This window comes from Mustela lutreola, chromosome 15, assembly GCF_030435805.1.
Source record: "Mustela lutreola isolate mMusLut2 chromosome 15, mMusLut2.pri, whole genome shotgun sequence".
Taxonomy (NCBI): Eukaryota; Metazoa; Chordata; class Mammalia; order Carnivora; family Mustelidae; genus Mustela; species Mustela lutreola.
In genome coordinates, this window is record NC_081304.1 from 13,079,566 (window position 1) to 13,100,030 (window position 20,465).

Genomic DNA, 20,465 nt, shown 5'->3' on the forward strand with positions numbered 1-20,465 from the left:
TTTGGCTAAGATCTGGTGACTTTTCACTATAAACATCTGCCTCAGCTTTGCCCTAGAGGAAGAGGAAAAGGTCAGACTCCTTGTGCACCCCGAAAGACACTCAGGATCTCGTCTCTACGCACACCTGCATGTCTGGGCTGGGGGAATAACAGCCTCCCCTCCCCAGCTTTATGACAAGTTCCTCTTGAAAGGCTAGGGCTGCTTCATTCCACCAGACCTCGCAACAAGCCATCCTCAGCTGGGCTGAAGGCAATTCCTTCTCTCTCAGAGCAGATCAGTTAGTAGGGCCACGTAACAAATTACACCAGAACTGAGGGGCGTTAAACAACCATGAAATATGGTCATGGATTCTTATCTCTGCTCGACAGAGAGAGAGGATCGGGGTGGTTCATCTTTGCTCCACTGTGTCTGGGGCCTTTTCTGGAAGACTCGATGGCCGGGGGCTGGAATCATCTGGAAGCTTATTTGCTCACATGTCTGGCACTTGATGTTGGCTATTGGCAAAGATTTTAGCTGCAGTTTTCAGCCTGAATGTCTGCACGCGGCTTCTCTGTGTGGCCTGAGGTCCCTCACAGCACAGTGGCTGTGTTCGAGGGCCAGTGTCCCCAGAGCAAGAGAGAAAGCTGGAAGTCTCAGAAGTCACTTCCACTGCGTGTTAAGGGTGAAGACAGAGAAAAGCCCACTTGAGCTGAAGGAGAGAAGAAACAGTCCCACGTTTTTGACAAGGTGCTGGAAGAACACGTGGGCACAGAAATACTTCCGTGGCCATTTTTTCAGAAAATGAAATCTCCCCTCCCCTCACCCCCATCTCTTGGGTACCCTGCTTGGTTCCAGGCTTCTTTCCAACCTCTGTCTCCACCATGCCCTCTGGAACCCCCCACAGCTCCACCTCCTGGGACACATGAAATGACCCTCCCTCCTAAGCACACGCCTTCCCCTTCCCCCCTCCCCCCACCCCGTCCTCCCGGTGAAAGCTGTCCCTTCTCCTGCTGGAGTCCCCTGCCCAGGTTCCCAACATGACTTTCTTGGCTGTGCTCAGCCCCATACTCAGACCCAAGAGAGGTGAGGATGCAAAGGGAGAAAGGGAATCCAAGGGACCTTAGGGTCCGGAGGGAGATGGGGCCCCCACGCCCGACACAGATATTTTTAAACTTGCAGCTTCTAACAAAACTGCGGGTACGACCTCAGGAACAGAAGTCTGTGGTCAGAGAAGGGTATGAACTCATGTCCTTGGACTTGCAGCAGCAAGAGAGGGGAGTTTGGGGGATGCTGATGCCTCTGGACCATTATTCCTCCACCTTCCTTGGGGAAAAGCCTTCTCTGAGGGCCTGCGGTGGGCCCCCGAGCCCCTTCTCCTGTCATCTCTCAAACGCTTCCTGAGCATTCCTTCACATTCTCCAGAAGCGCCATCTCTTCACTGCACGTCTGGTCACCGTCAACATCCCTGGGCCGGCCACCCCAACTCCCTGCTCCCACAGTTCTCCTTCCTTCGTGCCTCGGAAGACCTTTGTCTCTAACCTGGATCTTGGCAGCACCTCTGACTGTCCCCCCGCCCCGTGTAATCTTCCGGGACAGCGCCCTCCTCTCTGACCCCAGCAGCCAGGGCTCCAGGCCTTCCCTCCCTCACCACCACTCTACCTGTTCTCCAAGCCTCCAAGGGCCTTGACTGCTCTATAGTCTCCCAATGCATCAGCCTCCCTGGTGGCAGGGCCATCAAGAGTTACCATTCAAGGTCATCCTTGCCAACGCCCTCCATTCCCTTGGGCCCTTCTCCTTCTAGCTTTTCCCCCTTAAAGACCCCAAGCCTCCTAATCTCACTTCCCATCTTCTCCTGCACCCGAGCTGCACGGTGATGCCAGAGAAAGTGAAGCAAATCGTAAACCAACACGCATGTGGGGAGAGAGCGACCTCCAAGGCCTCCAAGGATGTCCAAGTCCTAATTCCTGGACCTGCGAATGTGTCACTTTACCTGGCAGATGTGATTCAAGTAAGGGTCTTGAGATGGCGAGCTGTTCCTGGATTAGCTGGGTGGGCCCAGTGTCATCACAAGAGTCCATCTAAAGGCAAGAGGGAGTTAGCGCCTCAAAGGAGACATGATGACAGGAGCAGAGGTCAGCATGGCACCATCCTGGGCCTCAAAGATGGAAGAACTCCCCGTCCCCTGGGATCATAGCATGGAATTGGGGGCAGCAAGCCTGCTGCAACAGAGGGTGTGAACTGAACAGTGGAGGGAGGCAGATGAAGTGGTGTAAAGAGGTTGGACCAATCGGGTGGCGCCGTGCTTTTTTATAGTATCTTAAGACCAAATGCTCAAGGCCATGGCGCAGCCTAATTAAGGCTGAGCTCAAAATTAGATCAGCACATTGCTGGGGAAGACTTAATCGGCCCCTTCCCAGGTGTGCCCTGGCCCCAACTCCAAATGAGGTCCACCTCTGGGAGATCTTTCCTTCCTTCCCCTAGTTATGTCTGGCCCTTCCTGGGGAAAGAGGAGTCATTTGGGACACATGAGAACTGGTTCATCTGGACGAGTAAAATATAGACAACCCCCGTTTCGCTGAGTGTGATATATCTAAAGATTGTAGAAAATGTTGGATCTCACGAGGCTGCTTCCTTTTGAACTTGACTGCAGGGGTAATGATGATGCCCTCCCAGGGTGTCCCTCTGCACCTTGAGGCAAAGTAACCATTGGTCCAAGCGGTCTGGGTCTGCCCCAGGTGCCACTGTTAAGGTCTCTATGGCCTTGAACAACATAGAAATGTCCTCTGGATTGTAAATTATTTGAGTTTCTGTCTCCTTCTTTCAGTTCATCTGTCCACCCAGCCATCCATTAGTCATTCAACAAACATACATGAATTTCCATCCTGGGCTCAAATCTGGGGGTGTTCTCTAAGGGCACCCAGAATGAGCATGTTGTCTCTACCCTCCAGAAGCTTATCGCCCATCAGAGAAAGCTGATACATTTGTGGTCTGTAAGTAATAGTAAGATCACCAGCCGTCCACGACAGCCTGCTCTGTTAGCTCAGATAACAAAATACCAGAGAATGACTTAAACAACAGAAATGTACCTTCTCCTGACTCTGGAAGGCTGGAAGACTTAGATCCGGGTGCCAGCCCTTGGGTTCTGGTGAGAGCCCTCCTCCTGGGTTTTGCCGCCGTAAGTCCTCCCGTGGCAGAGAGAAAGACAGAACAAGCTGTCCGGTATCTTTTCCTTTAAGGACACTAATCCCATCATGGGGCCCCATTCCCAGGCCCTCATCTCATCTAACCACCTCCCAAAGGGCCCCAGCTCCAAATAGCCTCACCTCGGGGTATGGGCTTCAACATCTGAATTGAGGGGGGATATGATTCTGCCCACAGCACCTAGCACAGGCTACGCTGGTAAAGAGCATGATTGCCGATGCTCGATGATGCTCGCCAGCTCCCCAGCCAGCCGTCACTGCCCTCATTTAAGATGCAGGAAGGCAGCTTAGGGAGGCTGAAGAGCCCAGCGGGGCAGAGCAGGCTCTGATCCATGACTGGCCACTCCACTCGTCCCCTCCCCCCCACCCCCCCTGCAGGCTGGTTCCCCAGAACGCTGTCCTCCCTCCTTGCCCTGGGAAGGGGAGGGCCCCTGCAGCAGGTGCGGTTGTCCCCCAGCCCCGCCTCCCAGCAAACTCCAGCAACCACTAGCCCAGCAAGGTTCTAGAGAGCAGCCTAGCACAGGCGGCCTGGCAGCAGCCTCCAGGAGCAGACGTGGTCTATTTGGAGGAGTTTGGGGAGGACGACTCGCCTGCAACCCCTGGAGCTGCCCACATGGGGCAGGTTTACACACAAAGGCCACGTCAAGAGGAAGGGGCCATCCGTCTTTAATGCTCTGCTCCCTGGGTTGGAGGACTCAGGACTCCCCCTGCTGCACAAGCCTGCCCCCGACTGAGGCCAGGAGGTTGGGGGCAGTGGGGGGGGGAGCAGAGGCAGGGGGCAGGGAGAGAGGGAGGGCAGGGATGCGGAAGGCTGAGGGAGGTGCTCTGGCAGGTTCAGCACCTGGATGGGGAGGCTGGTCTGCACCGTGAAGGGTGAGCGGAGACTGCCCCCCACCCGCCTGTTTTCCTTCCGGACCCAGTTGGAGGTATGGGAGGAGAACTGAGAAGGAAAAAGCCGGGGGTGCCTGGGTGGCTCAGTGGGTTAAGCATCTGCCTTGGGCTCGGGTCATGATCTTGGGGTCCTGGGATCGAGTCCCTTGTGTTGGGCTCCCGGCTCAGTGGGGAGCCTGCTTCTTCCTCTCCCTTTGCCCCAGCCTGCCCCACTGTGCACTCTTTTTCTCTCTCTCTCGCAAAAAGCAAATAAAATCTTAAAAAAAAAAAAAAAAAAGCAGGCAAGAAAGAAAAGGAAAGAGCGTTCCCACGCCAGGCACGGCACTGGGTAATGCCAGGCCCAGGAATGACCAGAAATCTTCCTGCAGTCTGGGGACATACTAGGGCTCCAGACATTCTGGTAGGGGATCCCCAAGGTGTCCCTCGGCAGGATCCTGAGTCCCCCCAAGCCTCCAGGACAAAGGCCCACTCATACCCGCCCCCACTGGTGACTGGCCTGTTGAGTGTGAGCGCCCACTAGACTGTGGAACCAGTGAACCCCAGGGTCCCCTACCCCCACCCAGCAGGGCCGCCTCCTCCTGGAGCCCAAAGCAAGCAGATCCTCACACACCTAGTGTCCTGGTGTCCTAACCCTCACTGCCTCCAACTCAGGTGTCCTGAGTTGCCCACTGTGGAGGTCTCAAGCCACCATCTAGAGCCCTCTCTCCTGGCCCCTCCTTGAGGTATTTTAGGTCCCAAGAGGGAAAGAAAGCCCTGAAACCTGAGGACAAGCTATCCTTGGTGACATGCCTGAGGTGCGCATTAATAGAAGCCTCGCTCAGGCCCCTGACACGTCTGGGCAGCTGCTCGGCCCCGTCTGGTGTCCCTCAGCCCCGAGGCCAGCCCCCTCTGGCTCAGCCGGATGCACTAAACTTAGCTTCTACCCCTGACTCGGTCTTCGCCGCCACCTCCCCAGCCCAACTGCCACCTGCCTGGGAGACACTGCCACCAGACCGTGCCCAGGGCACCCACTCCTCAGCCACTGCCATGTCCCAGACCAAAGCGCTGAAGGTCCGCGCCACCCTCTTCTGCATCCTGGTGGGCATCGTGCTGGCCATGGTGGCCGTGGTGACCGACCACTGGGCCGTGCTGAGCCCCGAGGTGAAACACCACAATGCCACCTGCGAGGCGGCCCACTTTGGCCTCTGGCGGATTTGCACCAAGCGCATTGTCATGACTGACAGCACGGACAAGACCTGCGGACCCATCACCCTGCCTGGGGGTAACGTACCCACTCTGATCCTGTCTGAGCCCGGCCCTACCCTGGGAAAGCTGCCCGTGGGAGAGAGGGCAGGTCCCCCTGCCTTGGGACAGCAACACCGCCCAGCCCTCTGTGCGGGGGGAGGAAGATCGGAACTGTGTGCGTTGAACTGGAGGCCAGAGCCGGTCTGTAAACTGAGACCGTTGGCCTCGAGCTCTTTCTGTACTGCAGAGGGCTCCGGCTTTCCGCCCCAAACACAGGGCTGTGCAGGTGGGACCAGAGGCTCAGGAAAGACTCCGTGGCTCTGCCCCCCGTGGGGGCCTCTCATCCACTCTCTCCCTGCATGGACAGGCTAAGTGGCCGGAGGGACCCATGGGCACTTGCGTTCCGTGCCCCCAGGCTGGATCGGCCAGAAAGTGCATATGGTGGGGCACACAGGGGAAACGCAGGGCTCCCGGGGATTGTTCTTGAGAGTTTCAGGATAGCCACGGTGAAGGCTGCAGCCAGGTGAGGGCTCTCGCCTGACAGCAGAGGCCACACCTCTTGAAGCAGGACCTGCTCCTAGACCTGCTTTTTGTCCGAACCATCATTCCAGTGCATTCTCTGAGCTCAGACCCCTGCGGGGTTGGGAAGCATAGCTGCTGCTAAATTTTAAGTGAGTTCCTCAATTCCTGCCCCCTACCCCCAGGGGACTGAACGGCACGTCAAAGGTGGGCTCCTTGTCGGGAGCACCTGGTGTGAGGGTGACCAGACAATTCTGCAAATGGGGAGCCCCCCACATTCACAGCAGACAGAGCCCATGCTGCGGAAAGAGCCCTGCATGGAGAATGGGAGGTCTGGGCTCTGTCACGCAATGCCCACAGCCCCCCAGTGACTCCGGGGTCAACAAAGCCCATTGCAGCCTCTGCTGCGTCCTGTAAAACCCAGGGCTTGGGCTCAGCGACATCAAGTCCCTTCCAGGGCTCCCCGATGTCACTGTAAGGTGGCAGTGGACCAGCCTGAGTACTGGGACCCACCTGATTTCCAGAATCATTCCCCCTGCGATCAGACTGGGTGTTCCTTGAAGGCTGCCTTCTGCGGAAGTTGGTGCTAAGTCCCTGGAGATCTCGCAGTGTGTGTGTGGGACAAAGGAGCCCAAGCCCCGTTCCTCCACTTGTCTTTTTCCTCCTCCTTTCCCTCCCGCTGGCTCTAGAAAACTCCAGGCTTGCTCATTTCCCCCTAAGATACATGGAAGCCTCGTAAATACCCAGCTGTCTTAGAAACACTGAGTCCCGGGGCTGAGGGCTTTAACGGACATGGACATGTGCTTGAAGGGTATCCGCATAGCTCCCATGCCCACGCTTTCAGCCGAGGCCGAGCACGCTCGTAAACAGACGCATCCCTCAGACAACTCCCATGGGCAGGGCAGGGCAGGGCCGGGTGAGGCAGGTTCTTGCTGGCCCATGCATGGGGAGGCACTGCTCCGGTCCAGTCCACCTGTCCTCAGAAGCACCTGCCTTGGGCACCTGGGTGGCTCAGTGGGTTAAGCCGCTGCCTTCGGCTCAGGTCATGATCTCAGAGTCCTGGGATCGAGTCCCACATCGGGCTCCCTGCTCAGCAGAGAGCCTGCTTCCCTCTCTCTCTCTTTGCCTGCCTCTCCATCTACTTGTGATTTCTCTCTGTCAAATAAGTAAATAAAATCTTTAAAAAAAAAAAAAAAAAAAAAGAAGCACCTGCCTTTTAAAAATCTGGTGAGTTTATAGAGCAGATGAGCAGGGAGCTGAGGCAAGCCCGTACAAGGAAGAGACTAACAAGCAAGAGGTTAGCGACAGAGGACCAGCAGGCATGGTTTGGCCTTGAGCCTGACCAGAGTCCCTCTCTATGCCTTCTTCCCCTGGTCCAGAGTGAACCCTCCTTCCCACACTTGTGAGCCCGGCCCTACCTGCCCCCTCCCCGCGACAAGCTTCTGAAGTATGTTCCTGCCTTCTCCCCTCTCCTTTCTCTGCAGATGGACACCTTTTTCCTTCCCTACCCACTTGCCCTGTGCTCTGTGAGATCACTCTCTGCTGGAGGGAGGAAGAGGGTTCATACATGTTCTCTCAAATCTTATTCACGGCAGTAATAACCACAAACACCAACCTAGCACCATCTGCCAAATACTGCTTTCAGTGCCTTCATTTTAACTTTGAACGACACTAGAAAAAATGGCAGAGTAAGAACCTCCAAAAACCCTCTTCTCCATAAAAACAAGGAGAACTCTGGCAAAATTGGTCAGAATACACTCTTTCAGAACGCTGGAAATTAACCAGCCTTGCAGTAATCCAGCGAGTGCTTCTTTGAGAAAAATAGGTGAATTGCAGTAAGAACGGGGAGTTCTGTGATACTTAAACTTGCTCTATTCCTGCTCCCCATTCCCCAACTCTGGCATAGGCTTGAAAACCAACAGCCTGCAAACGCTGAAAGTTTAGCAGCCTGGCAGCCCCCAAAGGGGACAGATGGAGCTGGAGCCCTTTCAAAGCCTCATTCCTGGAGAACTGTCATTATCTGATCTGTCTGGGGGTTCCCTGGAAGTCTCTCCCTTGAAAGGCTGTCTTTATTCGACTTGACACTGGGCTCAATCAGTGGAAACAGTCTTTTTCTCAGGGGGTATTTGTCAAAAACAATTAGAAAGAATTGTTTAATATTTTTAATTAAACAAATGTTTAATTGTTTAATAGCTGTTTAACATTGCTTCCTGAGGCATTATACAACAGTTAGGGCAAAGAGGAGGCTAACCAAAAAAGCGAGAGAATGTGATGTCCATAGGTGGCTTTGAGAAGCTCCACCATGTTCCTGAGAATTTAGAAGGCCTTGTGCGTAAGCATGCTGTATGGTGTACAAGGAAAGGCCTGAGAGGGTCCTAAGCTCTCACCTTGGGCTGATCTTGAGGCTGTGGGCAAGCAGAAAGTGCAAGCTAAGGCAGAAATATATGCTGCTGAGTGGAGCACTTAGCTCTCTGCTTAGCACAGAGCCCCTCAGTAAAGACTGGGAGATGGATTCATTCCAAGCATTTTACAAAATGTGATCTGGTTCCCAAACTACCTGAGCAGAGATTTCAGTGGTCCAGCATGACAAAGGAAACAGACATTACAAAATTAATTAAAGTTGCTCAACAAACAGTAGCAAATGCCAACAAGAACAGACCCTAGGGAAAGGTGGGCCTCTGATTTCCAGAGTGGCTCATCATATTGTTTAAATATTCCAGCTTTGAATTTAAAGTTAAAAAAAAAATCACAAGACATGCAAAGAAGTAAGACAGTATGGCCCATACATAAGGGGGAATAAAACCAATCAACAGATCCTTAAGAAAGCCCAGATGTTGGACCTACAGACTTTAAATCAGAATACATTCAAAGAACTAAGAAAAAGTCTAAACAACAAAATATGAGAATGATGTCTCATAATAGAAATTATCAATAAAGAGATAGAAATTACTGTAAAAGGATGTAATAACATCAGTTCAAGCCCCATGTTGCACTCTGCCCTGGGCATGGAGTCACTTAAAAAAAAATACTTTGGGGTGCCTGGGTGGTTGTTTAAGTGTCCAACTCTTGGTTTCAGCTCAGGTCATGTTCTCAGGGTCATGAGATCAAGCCCCACATTGGGCTCCACGCTCAGCACAGAGTCTGCTTGAGAATCTCTCTCCCCCTCCCTCTGCCCCTCCTAATTGTGTGCTCTCTCTCTAATAACTAAATAAATCTTTGAAAAAGAACACACACACACAAGAAAATAAACAAAAGTACCTAATAGAAATTCTGGAATTGAGAACTATAATAATTGAAATGGAAAATTCACTAGAAGGTTTCGAGCACAGATCTGAGCAGGTGCAAAAAAGAATAAGTGAACTTGAAGATCGATTGATTGTGATTAGCTAGTGTGAGGAATAGACAGGAAAAAAGGAAGAAAAATGAACAGAGCCTCAGAGACCTGCCGGATAGTATCAAATGAGCAATATATGCATAATGGTGGTCCCAGATGGAAGGGCGAGAGAAAGCAGGAGGAAGCAGAAAAGCAGAACAATAATGGCTGAAAAGTTTCTAAATTTGATGAAAAATATTGATCTATAAATCCATGGTGCTTAACGCATTCTAGTAGGATAAATCCACACCTAGAGGCATCATGATCAAAACTGCTGAAAGATAAAGACCCAGAATCTTGGAAGTAGCAAGAAATGACTCATCACATACAAGACATCTTATTAAGGTAGGATTTACAGCTGATGTTTTTCCAGAAACCATGGAGGCCAGAAGGTAGTGGGATGACAAAGAGAAATAAAGATGCACTCAACTAATCCTCACAAAATCCTCTATGAGACCTGTACTATTATCATCATTCCACCTCACAGATAAACAAAATGAGTCACAGAGAGGTTGAGTCACTTGACCGGGGTCACCCAATTACCATGGCAGAGCAGCTAGAGTTCATGCCCCTAAAATTCTGCTTCTTGGTCACTACATTAGACTACTTCACAACAGCCCAGTAAGGAGGCTCACATTCTTCAGGTGGTTCTCATTCTACTTGTGCAAAAGCTGAGACTCAGAGTGGCCTTCCCAAAGCTAACCTGGTCACAAGTTCAACACCCAGGGCTCAGATTCAGAGCCCCTTGTCTCTCCAGCCCACTGCCATACAATACCCCCCACGGTACATACGAACACAACTCCAAAAAGCTGCCAATCCAGGCAAACACTTAGGAGGTCAACTTTTGACATGACATGGTTTGAAAGATGCTCAACTAGGAGCTGGTTCCATAGAGGAGACTTTCCAAGGTCCCATTGAGCCACAGAACGCTGGAGGCTCTGAGGACATAAATTGTCTAATTTGGTTTTTCCCACAGACCCAAAGAGCTTAAGAAGAACGGTCATGCAAAGATCGACATCTGAGGTTAATTCTAACACCTTCAGAGTAAGAGTAGGGCCTTACCCCATTGTCAGGAGAGGCTGTCTGTCTGAAAGCCCAAGTGAATCACCCCAGAGGGGACATCCCCTGCTTTTGGGTTGGGCAGAATGCTGTTTGTCTCAGGCTCTATCTCTCCAGGCTAAGGCAGCAGACTGCCCCAGTACCCCACTTCCCATATGGCCTGTCCTCTTCTCCAGTACCTGGTGCAGGAACTGGAACCATAGGAAAGAGCATGAAGAATTTCAGGGACTCCCTTTCCCATCCACATGAGCCCATGCTAGAGACCCAGGCCATAACCAGACGCCCCCACCCCCCACAATAGAACAGCAATGCTCTGACCTTCTGGGCTTGGGTCTTGGGGATTTCTTCAATCCACTTGACAAAAGTTCTCAATCTGAGTGGTAAGGGGGACAGAGCACAGAGAAACCACTATCGGGAGCACCAAGAACTACTTTTACAGAAAAGGGTGAAGACAGCCCTGGCATTGATGCAAGTAATAAGTAAGTGAATTATTTTTTTTTTTTTCCAATGCTTAAGTCACTAGTTCCCTTAGTTTTGTGTCAACCAACAAGGTATTTTTTTTTTTTTTTTAAAGATATTAAAGTCTGCATCAACCAGCACTGGGTACACTGATACATTCTCAGTGATAACCCAGAAGTACCCCTTAATCACAGAAGTTATCCCAACTATCAGAGGAAACCTGCATTAACTTAAGTTCAGGTTAGAGTCAAACATGCCTTTTGTTGTTGTTGTTTCAAATGGGCAGTTAGATATTGTTGTGTGTTATCATTCCCTTAACCAGAATGCTTGTTTAGCCAGGACTCTCCAACCACAGTCAAGCTTAATAGCTGAATTCACCATATTATTTTTAAAGATTTATTTTTGTTGAGAGAGAAAGCAGAGGAGAGGGGCAGAGGGAGAGCGAGAGCCTTAAACAGACTCCAAGCCCAGTGCAGAGCCGGACATGGCATTCAGTCTCGTGACCCCAAGATCATGACCTGAGCAGAAGCTAAGAGCTGGACACTCAACTGAGCCACCCATGTGCCCTGAGTTCACCATGTTTTTTAAGGAATAACCTACTTAAATTTTTAGACCACTGAGTCTTATGATGGTGTATGACAGACATTTCTGGAATACCGAAAAATAGAAATACAAACATTAGAGTCGCCATGGGCCCTTTGCAGAGACAAAGGAAGCCGGGGGAACTTTCAACTTCCTGAGTATTAGTCCGAGATCATCACCCTGACATTGGAATCGCCACTGACTTGATCCAAAGCACTTGCTTCTTTGGCAAGCCCCCAGTGAAGGGGCTATCATCCATGAAGACCAAGCTCAAAGCCCTGAGCTTTGTACAGTTCTGACGGAAGCTCAGGAAAGGCATGGAAGGACATCAGAAAGGCAGAAGCAGGAGGACTCAGAACCTACATAGTTGTCAGAGAGCTACCACTGCCCTTCTCCTCCAAGCCCCTCACCTGTGACTAAGTGGCCCACACCAGACCTGTCTCTGGTGTCCTTCCTTTTCAAGCTGCTCTCGATGCTGAGTGTACCCAGAACGCTGCAGACAAAGGGGCAGAAGCGAGGTCTGCCCACCTCAGCAGGACACTGCGCAACCTTTGGTGACACGGGCAGATGCCCAGCTTGATTTTTCCTGAATGAGCATCTTGTTGGTGCTGGAAGTGTCTGAAATGGTACCTGGGTCTAACATGTCCCCCAACCCCTGCTGGAGTCATCGGGGACCATGAAGGGGTTTGTGGTCTTATATGGGCAGCCATGGGGCCCTCGAGCTGATGTTACCCCAAGGTTCAGGGCAGAAGACACTGGCCTAGCTCATGTGCTAAGTTCAAGAGAGGGGACAGGGTTAGCCCAACCATTCTCTTGCCCTAAGCTCAGCCCGATCAGAGAGCAGCGGAGCCTTCCGGATGCCTGGTGTGGGAATCCCTCCCATTGGGTGTCTCCTATTCCACACAACGTGATATCATGTAATAGGGGAGGAGAGGGAGTAGGAGTGTCCCTGGGTCACTGAAGGGGAAAATCTCGCCAAGAAAATCCACAGGCAGGCTTCCTCAGACATGCAGCATCCCACTATAACCCGAGCTAAGACGGGTTTCATGCATACGGCGGTCTGTCAGGCCGGAGCCTGCCACCGATCTGGGGTTGGGGGGAGGCTGACAACACTCCCTCGGCGACAGCAGCCCAGCAGCCCGGAGCTGCCCAATAGCTCCATGCTTTGGACTCTGATGGGCCTTCATCTCACGGCCCTTGGCTCCAAAAGCTTTTAACTCCCGGATTGCGAGTAGTCAGGGAGGCAGCTGACCGTGAAATACACTTGAATCCAGTCAATTCTTTTCAGAGGGTTTTCAATGACAACTGAAATTGGCCCTTAAAGAATGAAACAGAAACGGTCCTTTGTCCAGAGGGAGACACACATGGCGCCTTACGACAGAGCAAGAGCCATTCTGAAGCAGTGATTTTAAAGAATCTAGAGCTAATAATCTAACGAATAGAAGAGAGCTGCATTATGTTTTAAAATAGCACCGGAAGCTGTGAGAGAGAAAAGAACAGCATTAATCTGACATCACCGCCCGGCATTCAGACACTCCAGGTAACTCTGCTCGAAAGGAAAGTGATTTAAATATAGAAGCTCAGAGAGATGGCTGTTTATCTCGCAGAATATTTACTGCTGCTAAACCCGGCTCATCTCCAGGGGTCATTTCCTTCTCCATCATGGGAGGAGCAGCAACCCTGACACTGGGGGAAGGGAGGACTGGGAGGCCATAGGCTTAAGTGGCAATAAGATGACTTAGGTCACATAGAAGAAAGCCTGCAGACCAATGAAAGCTATGATTTGGCAACACCTCTGGTAACTTTCCAAAGGACACCCAGCATCAATAATCATCTCAGTAATTTAAACATAGCCTGAAAGTGAAGAAATGAATGCACAACCTAGAGGCCATCTAAACGAGGAGTGGAGGTGTTTTCTACGGAGCGTCATGGACCCACAGGAAGAAGAAATCAATGGAGGGCCTCACACAAATAAAAAGCAACCCAATTTAATTTTTTTAAAAAGAAACATAAAATAATATATATTTTTAAGACAACCATTCACCTACTTCCTAAAAACAGAGTAAAGGATATTAAACTGTACTCAATAAGCAGTATGAATATCCTCTGATGTCAAGTTACAAGAGAAATTAAGGGTGAAAAATGGAAGAGAAATTGTGCCTGAAATTGTGTTTAAAACCAGCATGAATCTCTTTGTTCTGAATCCTTCCTCTGGGCCCCATCAAATCCAGATTTTTAGTCCTGCTGTTCACACATCTTCTATAGAATTTTTGACACTAATCCGCTAGAACAAGCATCTGCCAAGGGAGGTTGTGTCTGGTCACAGGTGTGAAGGGTCTGATGAAATTACATAATGGTCGCTCACATTTGGCCCTTCAATGGAAGTTCCCTACCCTCCACCCAAATCCATCCATTGGTCCACTCAGAAAATCTCTCTGTGGGGCATTTTAAGAAACCTGGAGCAGAGCTTTCCAAACTGGGTGAGCATCAGAATCTTCTGGAAAGCTTTTGAAAAACATCACTTGCTTCACGGTCACACCCAGTGCATCAGGATGGGCCCGGATATCCATAGCAAAGACAGCCCTAGATGTTGATGTGATCAGGCTTTCTCAAACTCAGCCCTACTGATAGACTGAAGCCAGTTAATTCTATGCTGTGAGGGGCTGTCCTGAAGTTGCAGGGTGATTAGCAGTATTCCGGGCCTCTATCCTCTACATGCCAAGTTACCCCTGACAGTTGTGACTCCAAATGTGTTTCCAGACCTTCCCCAACAAGGCCCAGGTGAGAACCACCATCTGGCCCTTTGTAGCTGGTATTCCCTGCCCCCCTCCCCGGAAAAACCTGTTCCTGAGCCTCAGTTATCCCATCTGCCTAATGGGCTCACTACCCCCAGTACTCTGCCCTCTCCACTCCATCAGTCTTTGCTTCCTGAAGATCTCCTAGCCTCTTATGAAACCCCCTTATCCTACTGAAATTTTGGTGTAAGGGTGGAGAAAGATGTTTGTTTTGGCTCAGATTCTGGGTTTAGGGTGAGAAGGGCCCCTGGGGTGGGGGGGGCGGTGATATCACACTCACTCTCTCTTGGTGGAGCCTCTGGCGGGTCTGCCGGCCTTCGGGCTCAACTCACAGGCTGTCTCCCTCCTTTGCAGAGAAAAACTGTTCCTACTTCAGGCATTTTAACCCAGGCGAGACCTCGGAGATCTTCGAAGTCACTACTCAGAAAGGTGAGTGGGGTGGGCGAAAGCAGGGAGGGTCGGGAAGAGAGCCCCCAGGCCGGACGGCTGAGCCACAAAGTCATTTGACCCAAAAGCCCTGTCTTCGCCACCTGAGAGGGAAAGCGGCTGAGCCTGACGCTCTGCGCTCTGAGAGCACAACCCCAGTGGCCGGCAATCCGGAGGGAGCCTGGAAGGAGACGTTTCCTGGAAGGCCCCGCAGTCGTCTTCCTGCCGGGCCTGGGGGAGGCCGGAGTGACCGGGAAATGGAACAGGACTCCAGCGCCCGGTGCTGGTCTTCAGGGCGGATCAGAGCCCGCGGGGAGCTGATTCCCTCTGTCGCCTGCCTGTACCCCGCCCCATGGGGGGAACCCTGGGAGCAGTCCAGGGGGTCTCGGAGCGCATGTGCCGCAGGGACCTTCTCGGCACGGCTGTGGGCACACAGCGCGCACACAGGAGCATGCCCGCTCGGTCAGTCTCTGCACATGCGGGGTGCGCGCGCGCACACACGATCACGCACAGGGCTCTGGAACAAGCCACACCTGCTGCGGCTGCTTGCCGCCCGAGGCTCCCTGGCTCCCAAGAAGCTTTGTGCTCCAGAAAGGTCTGCGGCCACGTGCGCCCCCGTCCCCACCGCCTGCTGCCAGGCCTTTGTCCCCCACCGAGGGGGAACCTGTAGCTTCGCCACTACCCCCACTCCAGGAGTGGGAAGGGGGCCTGTTGTCCCCGCTGTGTGACTCTGAGTTTGGGGTTTCGTCGCGGACCCTGGGGACCATGGCTCCCGAGAGCCATGGGCACAAGGACGCGCCGCACCAGCCGTCCGGCCGCCGAGAGGCCGCCGAGAGGCCGCCGCTGAGCCGCGGTGCCGCGCCCGCCCCTGTCCCGCAGAATACAGCATCTCGGCCGCCGCCATCGCCGTCTTCTGCCTGGGCTTCATCATCATGGGGACCACGTGCGCGCTGCTGTCCTTCCGGAAGAAGCGGGATTACCTGCTGAGGCCCGCGTCCATGTTCTACGCCTTCGCAGGTAGCGCGGGTCCCCTCCCCACCGGCCCGGGCAAGGGAGCGCGGCCGCCGGCTCTGCTCTGCGGCCACCAGGGGGTGGGGAGCCAGCCGGGCCGAACCGCAGCCCCCGTCCCCTCGGGGCCGCCGATCCGGGCCGCCTGTGCGCTCTGCGCGGGCATCGGTGGCGCGGAGAGCCAGGCTGGTCGCCAGCACCGACCGGAAGGATCGAGACGCGGCTCACGCGCGGGGCGGGCGGCGGGCGGGACCCCGGCTCCGAGCTGGGCCTGGGCGCTCTCAGCACCGGCCCTGAAGGTCCCGCTCCGCCCCAGGCCTGTGCATCTTCGTGTCGGTGGAGGTGACGCGGCAGTCGGTGAAGCGCATGATCGACAGCGAGCACACCGTGTGGATCGAGTACTCCTACTCCTGGTCCTTCGCCTGCGCCTGCTCCGCCTTCGTCCTCCTCTTCCTCGGCGGCCTGGCTCTCCTGCTCCTCTCCTTGCCTCAAATGCCCCAGAACCCCTGGGAGTCGTGCATGGACGCCGAGCCTGAGCACTAGCCCTCCCGCAGCCCCAGCCGCAGCCCCGCCTTGGGGCTTTCCCTTCGGGAAGCTGAGCCTGGCCCAGAACGTTCTAGAGAGGCGGCGGGAGATTTCCCCGTCCTCGGTCCCACCTACCCCACGACGTCCGCTGCCGCTTCCATCTCTGAGCCCTTCTCTGGGCTGTGACAGGCTCCCCTGGGAATCCAGCAAGTGGACATGATCCACACCTGCCCGGGGTGGGAGGGGGACAGCGGGGCTGGCAGGTGCGCAGGTGTCTGGTGAGGACCCACCTTCCCCTGGAGCTGCACGTGGGCCTCGCTGGGCCAGCTGTCTTTAATAAGCAGGGTCCAGGTGTCCTCCCTGAGCCCTATAGGGACGCCCTGTGCTCATTTGCCAGTCCCGGTGCTGCCTGTGCAAATAGCCAGCCCCTCCCTCCTTCTCTGGGACAAGACACCCTTTCCAGTGAACTGAACGTTCCCTCCTTGGTTTCCAAGACACCTGAGGAGCATTTTTTAACTGGGTAGAGTCTGACTATGTTTGAAATAAAAGCTCTTTGAAAACTTACCTTTTCCTTGCGCCTCGCATACAAATTGCTTGGTTGGATTCCTGACCTTAGATGGCCCAGGGGCCCCATGACCCTGACGTGGGAAGAAAAGCATGTCCCCCTGGCGTTGTTCCCTACTTTTGTAGGGAAGCAGGTGCATGATGGGGAGGGGGGGTGACGGGATAACGGGGTCTTGTTTACCAGTAAGACTTAGAGGTTCTGAATTCCAGCTTGGGTCGCTGGGCCCTGGGATTTTCTCTGGGAGAAACCAGAGACAATCTGACTAGGCAAGGGTGTTAAAAATAAGGAGGGGTTATTTCCAGAGCCCCAGCATGCCAGCCTCCAAGTGCTAACACAGCACTCCAGCGGCAGCACGACCCGGGTCTGATTTCAGATGCTGGATTTTTGTTGCAATGAACATCAGGAAGCAGGGCTTAGCAGTTAGACACCTAGGGTCCCCCGGAGTGTCGTAATTTACACTTTCTACCTTCCAAACCCCATCCTTTTCGCCCAACCCTCAGAAATGGGAAGTCAGACACAGGTGGCAGAGGGGATCCCCATGCTCCTTGCCTTGAACACGCACCAGCAGTCCTGGGGAGCCCTCATTCCTCTACAGCAGGGGTGGCAAACTTGGCTGGCAGGGCCACACCTGGCCTGCCGCCAGCTGTGATATAGTCTGCAAACTAAGAATGGTTTTTACAATTTTAAATGGTTTTTAAATATCAGAAGAGGAGCGCCTGGGTGGCTCATTGGGTTAAGCCTCTGCCTTCAGCTCAGGTCATGATCTCAGGGTCCTGGGATCGAGTCCCACATCGGGCTCTCTGCTCTGCAGGGAGCTTGTTTCCCCCTCTTTGCCTGCCTCTCTGCCTACTTGTGATCTCTCTCTGTCAAGTAAATAAAATCTTTTTTAAAAAAACCAATAGAAGAATATTTTATGATATTTGGAAAGTACTTCCATTTCATTGGCCATATAATAAAGTTTTATTGAAACTGTCAAGGAAAAAATTGCTCAGGGATGCCCGGGAGGCTCTGTTGGTTGAGCGTCTAGCTTGGTTTGGCTCAGCTCATGATCCCAGAATCCTGGGATCGAGCCCCGCGTCGGGCTCCCTGCTCAGCCGGAAGCCTGCTTCTCCCTGTGCACCCTCTGTCTCTCTCTGTCCCTCTCTGTTTCTCATGAATAAACGAATGAAATCTTCTTTTAAAAAAGAAAAGAAAAAACAAATCACTCAAGTGGTAAGGGCGTATTTTAATCAGTAATAAACTCTTGCAATAGGGAAGAATCCGGTATAAACCGTGACAAGCCGTCTGGCTCACACTACCTGACCCTTTCTGGAAACAGTTTGCTGAACCCTTTTCTGGAGTAACCGTACACTCGTCAGTCAGCTAATTCACCTCTCGCTGTTCCCGTCGGTGACAGGAGAGCCAAGAGACCTATTCGTTCTTAGAACAATTTAAAAGGAAGAAGCTAGGGGCGCCGGGTGGCTCAGTGGGTTAAAACCTCTGCCTTCAGCTTAGGTCATGATCCCAGGGTCCTTCCATTTCGGTGTCTGTATAATAAAGTTTTATTGGAACTGTCAAGGAAAAAGTGACTCAAAGATGCCTGGGAGGCTCTGTTGGTTGAGCGTCTGCCTTGGTTCGTCTCAGGTCATGGTCCCAGGATCCTGGGATCGAGCCCTGCATCGGGCTCTCTCCTTAGCAGGGAGCCTGCTTCCCCCTCTCTCTCTCTGCCTGCCTCTCTGCCTACTTGTGATCTCTCTCTCTGTCCAATAAATCAATAAAATCTTAAAAAAAAATAAAGGAAGAAGCATGAGTCTGGGGACATCTGGCGGGTCTCGTGGTAGGGCTTGTCCAGATGCCTTCCTGTTGTCTCGGGGGTTTGGGCTGGGCTTGAGGGGCTGGCCCGGGAGCCTGGGGGACAGAGAGCACAGCCCAGCCTTCTCTGCAGCCCTGGGCGGTGCAAATGGCTGGCACATGATTGTGAAAGCAAAAGGATCAAAGAGAGCAGGGTGACAAAATGTCAGGAAGCCAAAGCGGGGACCTGCAGAGAAGGGGGGTGGGGGCAGGTGAGTCCTGGAGGACAATGCATGGCCCCACGTGGCCCTACAGCCCCCCGTGGGTCACTGTCCCAAAGAGGCAGAGACAGAACCCGAGAGCAAACATGCTGCAGGTAAGAGAACGGGAAAACGCAAGTCTGGGTCAGCCAGGGAGTTCGGGCCGCAGTTTAGGAGTAGGAAAGAAGACAGATGACCTCATCCCACAAACTCCATTTTGGAAGTCAGTGTTATCATCGGTGTGCATTTTACACCCTTATGTGGGCGCCCGTGTTTTCCGCACCACAGACCCCCTCTGAGTGGAATACCAGCCGAACAGATCACGTTTGGTTTCCCAGGACTTGAACTCTTTCGAGAGTTTCCTAGATGCGCCCGAAACTGCTTTGCACACAAAAGCATCCGAGGGAAGCTGGCAGAGACCCACGCATGATCGCATTTGCTCCAGCTTCTGCCGTGGGGAGAAGTATGTCACAATAAGGCAAAACAGAGCCCTATGCCAAAAGAGAAGCAGAGCCACCAAACCAAGGAAGGAAAACGGGCTTCTCTCCCCGGCCCACTGACCTACACTTGCCAGGAAGGTGGTCGGTCCACAAGGGGTAGTCGGTCCATCTTCCTCCGCTTGGGTCCGGCTGGGGACCCTGCAGGGTATCCCCTGGGGTGCAGTCAGACCACGCTCTGAGGACCCCCAAGCTAAGCTATCACACAGGGCTTCCACCCCCTCCCTTGGGTTGTGTGCATGTCACCGCCACCGGATCAAGGTCTCACACACCTTCACTCTCTCGGCTCTTTAGAATTCACTGGATTCCCTGAGGACCCAGGACTAGCCATTCGGTTATGGAGAAATATTTGCGTGTGAGATTTCTTTTTTTTAACTGTGGTAAAATACACAAAGCATAACATGTACCATCTTAACCATTTTTTTTTTTTAAAGACTCATTTGCTTGAGAGAGAAAGAGTGGTGGGGAGGGGTAAAGGGAGAGTCTGCACTGGGCGGGGAGCCTGACACGGGGCTCCATCTCACAACCCTGAGATCACGACCTGAGCTAAAACCAGGAGTCGGACGCTCAACCGACAGGCACTCCCCCCACCATCTTAGCCACCTCTAAGTGTGCAGGTCAGTAACGTTAAGCACATTTACATTGTCATGTGACCCATCTCCAGAACTCTCCATTGTCCTGAACTGAAACTCTGCCTCTACTAACCAACTCCCTGCTCCCCCCTCTTAAGCCCGGGGTAACTACCATTCTCCTTTCTGTCTCTATGAAGTTGGCTACTCCAGTGGAATCATACAGTTTTTGTCCTTTTCTGTCTGGTTAATCTCACTTAGCATTCTCCAGGTTCATCCACGTGGGAGCCTGTATCAGAATCTCTTTCCTTTTCAAGGCTGAGTAGTATTCCATTGTATGGCTGATTCTACCACGTTTCGCTGATCCATTCATCCACTAATGGACACTTGGGGGCTGCCACCTTCTGGCTCTTGTGAATAATGCTGCTGTGAACATGGGTGTTCAAGTGTGTCTTCATGACTCTGTTTGCAATTCTTCTGGATATCTACCAAGTGTGACATTTCTTAAGTCAAAACCATTGCAGTGCTGTGAATTGTGTAAGACTGATGATTCACAGACCTGTACCCCTGAAGCAAATAACACATTATGTTAATTTTTTTTAAAAAAGGAAAGGAATAAAAAAAACTATTGGAAAATATCCATGATGAATATTATATTGAGGCTTTACGTGAAGACGGGATCCAAATTATTGCTTTGTCCTACTGTCATGCTCGTGAGGCGTGGCATCACGGGGAAAGTAGCCACAACAGTCCCCATGTACACA

General features: G+C 52.5%; 1 protein-coding gene across 1 annotated transcript; it reads left to right on the plus strand.

The window, feature by feature from the left end:
* The first annotated feature begins 4,905 nt into the window (after positions 1 to 4,905).
* On the plus strand, positions 4,906 to 17,364 carry CACNG1 (calcium voltage-gated channel auxiliary subunit gamma 1). The gene is made up of 4 exons (XM_059149915.1): positions 4,906 to 5,331; positions 14,436 to 14,510; positions 15,387 to 15,524; positions 15,832 to 17,364. The coding sequence occupies exons 1-4, from the start codon at positions 5,097 to 5,099 to the stop codon at positions 16,056 to 16,058; spliced, it is 675 nt and encodes a 224-aa protein (XP_059005898.1). The 5' UTR covers positions 4,906 to 5,096; the 3' UTR covers positions 16,059 to 17,364.
* The last annotated feature ends 3,101 nt before the right edge of the window (positions 17,365 to 20,465 follow it).

Excerpts from the sequence above, each read along its gene's own strand:
- CACNG1 (XM_059149915.1), top strand. The coding sequence starts at position 5,097 with ATGTCCCAGACCAAAGCGCTGAAGGTCCGCGCCACCCTCTTCTGCATC. Across the intron at positions 5,332-14,435 it reads ACCCATCACCCTGCCTGGGG|AGAAAAACTGTTCCTACTTC; the intron begins GTAACGTACCCA and ends CCTCCTTTGCAG. Across the intron at positions 14,511-15,386 it reads CGAAGTCACTACTCAGAAAG|AATACAGCATCTCGGCCGCC; the intron begins GTGAGTGGGGTG and ends CCTGTCCCGCAG.